We start from the raw sequence: 9,599 nt of genomic DNA, 5'->3' as shown, positions 1-9,599 counted from the left end.
CCCCCTAGGATTGGCTGCTGTTCCTGTGTCACTCCTGATAATTTTTAAATTGACTATGTCCTTTTAACCATGTTTTTAAAAATTGAACTACCACAACGTGAACACTTTCCACTTTGCTACATAATGAGAGTACTTTCATTCCTTTAATGTTTGCTTTTTCCTTTGAACTAACAATTTTCTGTTCAAATTTCACAGTTTTCTGTGGCTTCAGGAATGAAAGAACCGATTACCCTGCTGGGAGCGTGAAATAGACTTTAAAAATCTGCATGATTTCCTCCCAGTGAAATTAATTTAGGTTTAAATACGGGAGTAAAGTACACACCTTGTGCCAGAGTCTCTCTTTCTCACACACCTGAGTAGCTCCTTATCCAGAAAGGGCACAATTGGACCTGCTGCTACGTCTTAAGTCTTTTGTGAGGATCCTTTGCAAGACTGCAGTGTGAGAACCTCTTTTTCTTTGACACCCGGCTTTGTGTGGGCCTGATGACATATCTGGAACGTCTCTATTTCTTTGAAGGCCCATCTCAAAAGCCCAGTGGACCCGTCGGACACTGTCCATGGCTGGGGTACTTAAGAGCAGCCGGACTGGCTTGCCGGGTGTTTTGAGGGTATTTTAGGAAACGCACCTTCTTGCAGGGCAGGAATCCTCAGCTCCAGAGCAACAAAGGACAATTTGGAGAGGAGTGGAAGGAGCGCTCCACAGCCGCTCTGGCATCCCAGGCCCCCTTCCGCCTAGCACCGTGTCCTTAGTGACCCCGCCTTCGCCCTCTGGATCGCACCCCGGCTGTCTCGCTGCTCCCTAGTCCGGCCGGGCGTCGCGAGCCCCGCCACCTTCCCCCACGCCCCACACCCGGTCGCCCTCAAACCTTTGGAGCCGCGCTGCGCACCGCAGCCATGCTCGCCCCGCGCCCCCCAGCGGCCTCCCCGGCACCTCGGGGTCCGGCTCCCCGGGCCAGTGTCGCCCCGCCCTGCAGCCCACAGCCTCCCCCTTCAGCCCCCGTCGCAGGAGCTGTCAAGCCCGCGGCAGCTGAACCAGCCCCCGAGCTCCCGCGTCTCCTCTCCTTCCTTTGTGTGCGCGCGAGCGGAGTTGGGGCGGAGGGAGAAGGGGGAGGTCGCTCTGTCTGTCTGTCTCCCGCCGCCTTTGCCCGGGCAGCTTGAAGTGCCGCCGGCGAGGCGGGAGCCGGGGGGAGGGTGCGGGGAGCTGGCGGGGCGGCTCGGGGCCGCCCGGGCGCCCTGGTCCCAGCCGCGCGCTGGGGAGCGCGGACTGCAGCTGGGGCTCAGCTGGAGGCACGATTCGTCTGCTCCGGCCGCCCCTCGGCCTCCCTCCGCTCCCACCTACCCTCGACACTTGGAGAAAAGCGTGCGAAGGCGCCGAGAGTGACGGAAACCACAAATAAATAGCGGCGGCAGCAGCGCATCATCTGGCGGAGCAGGAAGTGCAGGCAGAGTCCGGAGGCTGGTGCTTTCTGCGCGTCCCCAGGACTTTGCCATGGGCTGGGGGCCGCGGAGGCTGCGAGCTGCCGGGCCAGGACAGCGGCGGCGGCGTCCGCACCGGGGCTGAGCGAGCAGCGTCGCGCGGGGCGCGCGGAGATGGCAGCGTCCAGCAACTCCAGCCTGTCCGGCTCCTCAGTGTCCTCCGGTGAGTTTCAGCCCGTCGGGCGAGATTGCCCCGCTGGGTCTGTCGCCCGCTGCCCTCGCCCCGCATTCTGGGATGGAGAGATCCTACCTGTGGCCGTCTTGCCCGCTCTCCCGGGGTGAGGGCAGGCGACCGGTGTGACACTTGTTTGGCTGGCCAGCACCCTCGGTGCCCACAGCACCTTCGCGCCTGGCGTCTGACAGCGCAGAGGTGGGGGAGCGGGGCGCCCTTAGTGTGCAGACGCGGGGGTTCTGGGGATTTGGGGAGCAGCAGGCGAGAAGCGAACCGGGCAGGGGCGGGCTCGCACTTTCTGGCGCCGCTGGAACCCGGGCTGGCGGGGCGGGGAAGGTTAGGGTGACGCTGGGCGCCCCGACCCGCTGGCTGTGCGGTGCCCGCTCCGCTGGATGTCCAAATTCAAGGCAGGGGGGAGCAAACCCTCGCTTCTCGCAGACTTGATTTTCTTTGTTTGTTTCGGAAATTAGCTCCGTGGAGACACACGCTTGGGGTATGGGTTTGAGATAGAGGTAATTCTCTTTCTGGTTCTGATCGAAGCGAGTTAGGGGACGCGAGGTCGAGCCCAGCCTCTGACAATTTGCCCTTTTTCAAGTGTGCAAGTGTGTGTGTGTGTGTGTGTGTGTGTGTGTGTGTGTGTGACTTTCCTCTGTGGCCTCTTGGAATACGTTCTGCGATTTTACTTTCCAGGCATACATTTTTTTTTTTTCCCAAGTGCGGCTGAGGAAGGAAGGGCTTCTTTCAGCTTTTCTACGTTGAACAGCGGGTCTAATTGAAGAGAAAAAATTGCTAATGAATCTGAAGGAGTAGGAATCAATAGAAGCAGACGCACTGGATTCTGAGTATGACAGGTTTCTAATCAGGATGATGCATTAGGTAGAATTCTTCTACCTCGCTAGTCATTGAAAACTTTAATGACAAACCCTAAAGGGTTAGCTGATAAGACATTTAGTGTAGTTCACAGTATTCAGGGGTCAAGAAGGTCTTGAAGTCCTAATCGAAATGCTTAATATATCAATATTGTATTAATTCCTATTGTGTGTGTGTTTTAAATTATTACCCAAAAATTAAACTCAAAGGAAGAAACACTTTGTTGGAGGCATTGGACAGCAAGCCAAGCATTAAGGAGCCATATCTCTAGATATGTGACTAATTAAATCATAAATGCAAGGTGATTTGACTAAGGTGCAGTTGTGACGTGGAACAAGGTGATCACTTGAAAGCCATTTATTATCTTTTTTGGCAGGTTTTAGTTCCAGGGAAATAGCACTTCCTTTCTTGATCACTGCCAACTAATGAAAAGCACAGTGTTGTTATGTGTACGATGTAGTTGAAGTTTCTGGTAGTAGCAACCAATGGGGCAGAACAGTCATATCTTATTAAGAGCAGCAACAAGTTGACCGCCTGTGGGTTTAATTCTGAGAACTCAGCAAATGCTACAGCGTATTTTTAGTACCCCCAAACCACTGCTGCTGCTTTTCAATTCATTTTGGTTGACTAACATTGAATTTAAAACACAGTGATGTTAGCTTATAATTAGCATATGGTTATCCCTCTCCGAAAATGGCCCACAAGAAAATAAACTGGTGGGGGAGAGGTGACGAAGGGAAAGAAGAAAGGATAAAGGACAATAAGGCAGTGTTATCACATGATTTACTGATGGTATAAATTACAGGTGCTGTGGCATCTGAATTTTCAGATCTTGATGAAAGATCTCCTTAAGCTTAAGGAATGTTATTGAAAAACCTAACTCAGCCTTAGGAAGAATACATGGGTTTGAAGCAGCACAGTATAAGCTTTAGATGATGTTAATTGCTTTGTAGATAGAATAGAGATGCTTGTGATGGTTCTCTTTTCTGCTTTAGTTACCACTGTTTTAAATCCTAATGAAAATTGGAAAATTATGCAAAAGCTTAAATTCAAAAAGTGGGCAGAGGTATATTTTTTGGTATGACTCAACCATGGGCCATGAGCTTATATTGGCTAATTCACTAATTAATCAGGCACTTGGTCTTGAAAAATTTGAGAGCCAGAATTCTCTTTTTAAGCTCACTTACCATCGTGTGGATCATGAATAATTCAGGTGACACAAGCAATTCACACCTGTGGGAGGTGTTGGGCAGGAAAGAATAGAGCCTGTTTGTGGTGGCAGCTGGGTTCTCTCAGACAAAGGCCAGAGTCTGAAAAATTAGGACACTCCATCAATCTATTAATCACCGTTTTGGAGGGCCTACTATGTGCCAGGCAGTAAGTTATAAGCCTCAGATTCAAGGAGGTTAAGTGAGGAAGATAATTTAAAGGATTCCTTCTAGTTCTGAAGTTCTGGGATTATTGTTCTTGAGTTTGGCTCCAGCAGTGGGTAACTTGGGGTAAGTTATTTAGCTTCTCCAAGCCTCAATTTCCTCATCAATAAATGAGACTGATGCTAATAATAGGAACTATTTTGTAAGAATGTCGTGGGGATTAAGTGAGATAATGTGTATAGAGCATTTAGCACAGGGTGTGGCACTTAATAAGTGCTTGGTGTGAATAAAGTTTGTTCCTTGGAGGAATGAAAAAGAAAGCTCTCACTGACTCAGACTTTAGGTACAAAAATAAGTCCAACACACATCAAATCTGCCTCTTACATTGCATGTTAAGTTTGGTCTTGAGGTTTGAGCTCCATTAAACAAGCATTTATTAAGTTTCTTTTAGGTTTCAGGCATAATCCCAAGTGTATGGAATAGAAAAATGCATCAAGATCCTTTCCCTCTCCATCCAGCAGCAGAGATGAACAAGCAAATAGCAATCTATTTTCCATTTTGATAAAATAAATTATGGGGAGGAGAGTGCAGGGAAGAGAGTGATGACCTCAGTTGTGAGGGGTCAGTAGGGGGTGACATATGAGTTGAGCCTTGAAGGATGAGTGGAATGTTTTCAAAAAGCAGAGCGTGGGAAAGGCATTTCAGGAAGAGGTAAGATCTTAGGCAAAGGTCTGGAGATAGGGAAGTTCATTGCCTAATTTTCAACTCCCTTCTTAGGACTATTGACCCATTTTCTTGGTGGTTCCTCTTCTCTGGACAGTTGTGCTTATAGGCCCATCAGCAGCCTCATGCACAGAGCTACCAGACCACTCACTTTTGGTGCCGATATAGGACGCTTTCTTTCTGCTCAGGCAGCAATGGGTTTAATGGCACAGCTCTCCAACACCTTAGGACATACTTGGGCAATTGAGCCCTGAGAAAGGAACGGTTGATTCTGTAGTGTCCAGGATATGGAGAGGTGAACTTGAATAGCATACCATGGGTTAAACCTCTCTTAGAGGAATAGCCGTGGGAGGTTCAGGTTTGGATGGATTTGTGTGAAGAGTAAAAATCTAATAATTTACTCATATTAAGCTCAAAATTATTTGATTTTCCTGAGAATATGTTCTTACCTGCTGTTGTTGGACCGCATCACCCAAGCATCTCATTTATTCTACATTACCAGCTGAGACACAACAGATGAAATAATCAAGTTAAAATTAATTTTTAAATACATTTTCTGAGAACTCTTCAGAAATTTGTTTCTGAAGTATTCAATTATGTGTAAAAGAAATTGCTTTGCCTTTGTTTTAATGATAACTGCTGGTGATTAAATTTCACAGTCACCTAGATTGGCAGGAAGGTTTGATTACCTGTATTATTATTATTTTTTTTTTTTAAAGTGAATCGATTTATTTTACATGTTTTTTTTTTAAGAGCTCCTGACTTATTTATTTATTTATTTTATTTTTTGGCTGTGTTGGTTCTTCGCCTCTGCGCGAGGGCTCCCTCTAGTTGCGGCAAGCGGGGGCCACTCTTCATCGCGGTGCGCGGGCCTCTCACTATCGCGGCCTCTCTTGCCGTGAAGCACAGGCTCCAGACGCGCAGGCTCAGTAGCTGTGGCTCACGGGCCCAGTCGCTCCGCGGCATGTGGGATCCTCCCAGACCAGGGCTCGAACCCGTGTCCCCTGCATTAGCAGGCAGACTCTCAACCACTGCGCCACCATGGAAGCCCTACCTGTATTATTTTAAATCGGGGGAGAAAAATCCCTATCCTTAAGTTTTTCATCTAGCCTGTGGTACTTGATTATATTCTGAAATAAACAGTGGTTGACTTGCAAAATACTTTTCTTAATAATCATGAATTAGATTTGCTTTTATAATTGAAATAAGAACTTTTTGCATATTAGTCACGTGATCACCAAATGGATAATTTCACAAAGTAACGAAAAAAATCAACTCAAGTAAAGTAATAGATAAAGAAGCTATTAGATGTTTTCCAGTAACTGAACAAAGTAAAAAATTAAATAATAAAGGGACTCCCAGGATAAGAAGTTGTTAAGATTTTGAGAACATAAACACACTGTATTATAGAAATGAAATCGACAGGGACTTTTGAAATTAAAATGCAAATAGAAAAAGGTAAAAATCAGTGTTATGTGCAGAGTCATTGAAACCTTAATTGGGAAAAGAACATTCCTGAATGGATTGAGAGATTTATTTTTCCAGATTCTATACAACAGTAATTGTGTGCCAGGTAAGTAATGCCATTTTCTGCTGTCAAATTGGTGTTGATCCTAGAAATGATAAATAGGAATTTTCATTACTTGTTATTGACGAGTCACAACCAGCGGCATATACAAATCTTTCACATTCCTAGATGCAGAAGGCAAAATTGAACTATAGTAATGCGGCCAAGACTTATATATGTGTAATTAGAAACTCCATGGATCCAATACTACAAAGCAGGGTATCTTTGTTGAAACAGACACTCACACTGAGAAGTCTTCTAGTCGTTTAGACTTCAGAAATAGTCAATTATGTGTAAGCAAAATATCTTTACCTTTGTTTTAGTGATAACTGCTGGCAATTTAATTTCAATCACCTAGAACGGCAGGAAGATTTGATCACCTTTATTTGAAATCATGTGCACAAAAAAATTGCAATTTCAAAAACACTGCAAATATTTTTAAATCACAAAGCTAAAAGTTAATCCCCTGAGAGAAATCATTCACTCAGATGAAGAATATTGTTTTTTGCTGTTTTTTTTGGTGACCTTTCCACAGCTTATTTTAACTTATTAGATTTTCACTGTACTTTGTGGTACCTGAGTTGAACCCAGTGATATAAAATCTGAGCGAAAAGGAGGCTCTTCTTAATCATGACAGCTTGTTTGCAGTGTTTGACAAAGGCCCACTGATTTGTGTACTTCTGTTAAAACGCCAGATGCCCCCCCCCCAATCCCACTAACCCTATGAAGAGTTTTGAATGACCTTGACATTTGTTCAACTTTTGGGGGATGCAAACCCCAGGTATTTTCTGAGGCCAGTCTCTGTGGGGTTTAACTGAACAATGTGTTCTTTGCGCTGCCTCCTGGGGCTTGGCCCGAGTGTCAGTCCTGCTGAGGGCCGTCTGCTGCTCTGCAGGGTCTCCTGTTTTCACACAATGGTGAAAATAACCGGACATTAGGATTGGAAAACCTATACATGAGCAGTGTCATCTTGGTATGGTTTGGGAAAGCATTTTCTGCCAGAACGTTAAGATTCCTGCCAAGATAGTTAGATATAAAGAAAGAGAAAGGAACTGAGTGATAGACATAAGATTAATAGCACCCAGCTATCACTCACCCATGATTTATCTTTTATGAATGTATTCACATTTCATGGCTCCTAAAATATGTCATTGAATTTTCAAAATGAATGGCTGACTTGCCTTCCTCCCTCCCTCCCTCCCTCCCTCCCTCCCTTCCTCCCTCCCTTCCTCCCTCTCTCCCTCTCTCTTTTTCTCTTTTTCTTTCTTTCTCTCTCTCTCTCTCTCTCTCTTTCTTTCTTTCTTTCTTTCTTTCTCCCTTTTGCTTTTCTCATCAGTTATTGTGTTGGTCAGATTTCTATTTAGAGATGTTTTCAGAAACCCTGCCTTTGGTCTACTTTACTGTTAATAGTTTCCCAGTCCTCCAAGCACCTTGCTGCTTCTGCTTCCACTTGCTCAGTGGGAAAGGCAGCTACTGTTCTGCTTCTCACATGGATTCTGGCCAGAGCGTCAAGATGGACGCCTCCATCTCTGGTGCAGGCTGGTGGGTGTGACAGAACACACTCATGTGTCTCAAAGTTACTAAGGAAAGCAGAGGTTTATTTAAAGTTTCCATGGCTAGAGGAAAACCCAGTTGGAATGTGCTGAACCCACATGCAGTCTGCTCTGCCAGGGGACCCGTGTGGCTGTCCGCTGGGGTCTGAGGCTGAAGATGGCATGTGTGCACTGGGGGAGCGCCATCCACCAGCTGCTTGTGCAAATAACCTGCTTCTTCCCTCATTTATTACTAACTGAACACCTTCGTGGGGACCAATCTTCTAATATAGTCTTTACAGTATGGCCTAATGACAGCATGGCCTTGCTTCAACAGTTTGGCCTGTCAAAGTCACCCAACTTCAGCCCATTCACAGTATCACCTCCACAGTTTAAAGTGTTATTTTCAATCATCCAATGTCTGAGTTCCCATAGACATTCTCTAAGAAAGGTGTTCGCTTAATAACCTTATTTAAAATGTCATCATTACCTCAGGTCAGAGGGGACATTGATCATATTCCTGGAATTGAGATATCGCCCACTCACTATGCAGGCCGCCAATCACCCCATGCCTTTGGTGGGCCTGTGGAGGAGAGCATTTTGTCGAGGGGAGAGGCTGGATGCAAGTTGCCTGGCAGAATCAAATAGATCTGAATTGATACAGCCACTATGGAGAACAGTATGGAGGTTCCTTAAAAAACTAAAAATAGAACTACCATATGACCCAACAATCCCACTACTGGGCATATACCCTGAGAAAACCATAATTCAAAAAGACACACGCACCCCAATGTTCATTGCGGCACTATTTACAATAACCAGGTCATGGAAGCAACCTAAATGTCCATCAACAGATGAATGGATAAATAAAGAAGATGTGGTGTGTGTATATATATATATATATATATATATATATATATATATATATATACACACACACATACACACACACACACACACACATATATACACACACACAATGGAATAATACTAACTCATAAAAAGGAACGAAATTGGGTCATTTGTAGAGATGTGGAAGGAGTCTGTCATACAGAGTGAAGTAAGTCAGAAAGAGAGAAACCAATATCATATATTAATGCATACATGTGGAACTTAGAAAAATGGTACTGAATAACCTATTTGCAGGGCAGGAATAGAGACGCAGATGTAGAGAATGGATGGGTGGACACAGGGGAAGGGGAGGGTGGGATGAACTGGAAGATTAGGATTGACATATATACACTACAATGTGTAAAATAGATAGCTAGTGGGAACCTGCTATATAGCACAGGGAGCTCAGCTCTGTGCTCTGTGATGACCTAGATGGGTGGGATGGGGGGTGGGTGGGAGGGAGATCCAAGAGGGAGGGGATATATGTATACATATAGCTGATTCACTTCGTTGTACAGCAGAAACTAGCACAACATTGTAAAGCAATTATACTCCAATTAAAAAAAAAATCAAACAGATCTGGAGAAACAGTCTGCTTCCTTGAGCTGGGGAGAGATCCCACCTTCTGAAATGTGTCTTCGTTAGATGTCGTAGGAAGAGCCCTAAATATGGAATCAGAAGATTTCGGACATTTAAACCTTTAACCAGGATATTTAAACCCTTAGCCAGGGCACCTACACCTTTTACCAAAGCCCTTAAATCCTCTGTCAGAGCCCTTAAGCCCTTAACCAGGACCCTTAAACCATTAACCAAGGCCCTTGAACCCTTTACCGAGGCTCCTAAACCCTTAACATAGGCACTTTAACCAGATACTTAACCAAACCAACTAGCTAGCAATGTGGTCTTTGGTGAAGTTAGCCCCTCTGAGCCTTAAATGCCTCGCTGCAAACTGCAGTTATGAGAGGCTGTTTCTGGAGCTGAGATGAGCATCGACA

General features: G+C 45.3%; 1 protein-coding gene across 1 annotated transcript in view; it reads left to right on the top strand.

Annotated features, from left to right (window-relative positions):
- Positions 1 to 957: 957 nt before the first annotated feature.
- The window catches only part of CHN2 (chimerin 2), a 328,992-nt gene continuing 320,350 nt past the window's right edge, over positions 958 to 9,599 (top strand). Inside the window, exon 1 of the mRNA XM_007193498.2 lies at positions 958 to 1,639. Within this exon, the coding sequence (XP_007193560.1) occupies positions 1,591 to 1,639 (49 nt within the window). The 5' untranslated portion in view covers positions 958 to 1,590. The remainder of the gene's footprint in view (positions 1,640 to 9,599) is intronic.

The sequence above is a fragment of the Balaenoptera acutorostrata genome, chromosome 7, assembly GCF_949987535.1.
Source record: "Balaenoptera acutorostrata chromosome 7, mBalAcu1.1, whole genome shotgun sequence".
Taxonomy (NCBI): domain Eukaryota; kingdom Metazoa; phylum Chordata; class Mammalia; order Artiodactyla; family Balaenopteridae; genus Balaenoptera; species Balaenoptera acutorostrata.
The sequence above is the reverse complement of the archived record's forward strand: the minus strand, read 5'-3'. Positions and strand labels throughout refer to the sequence as shown.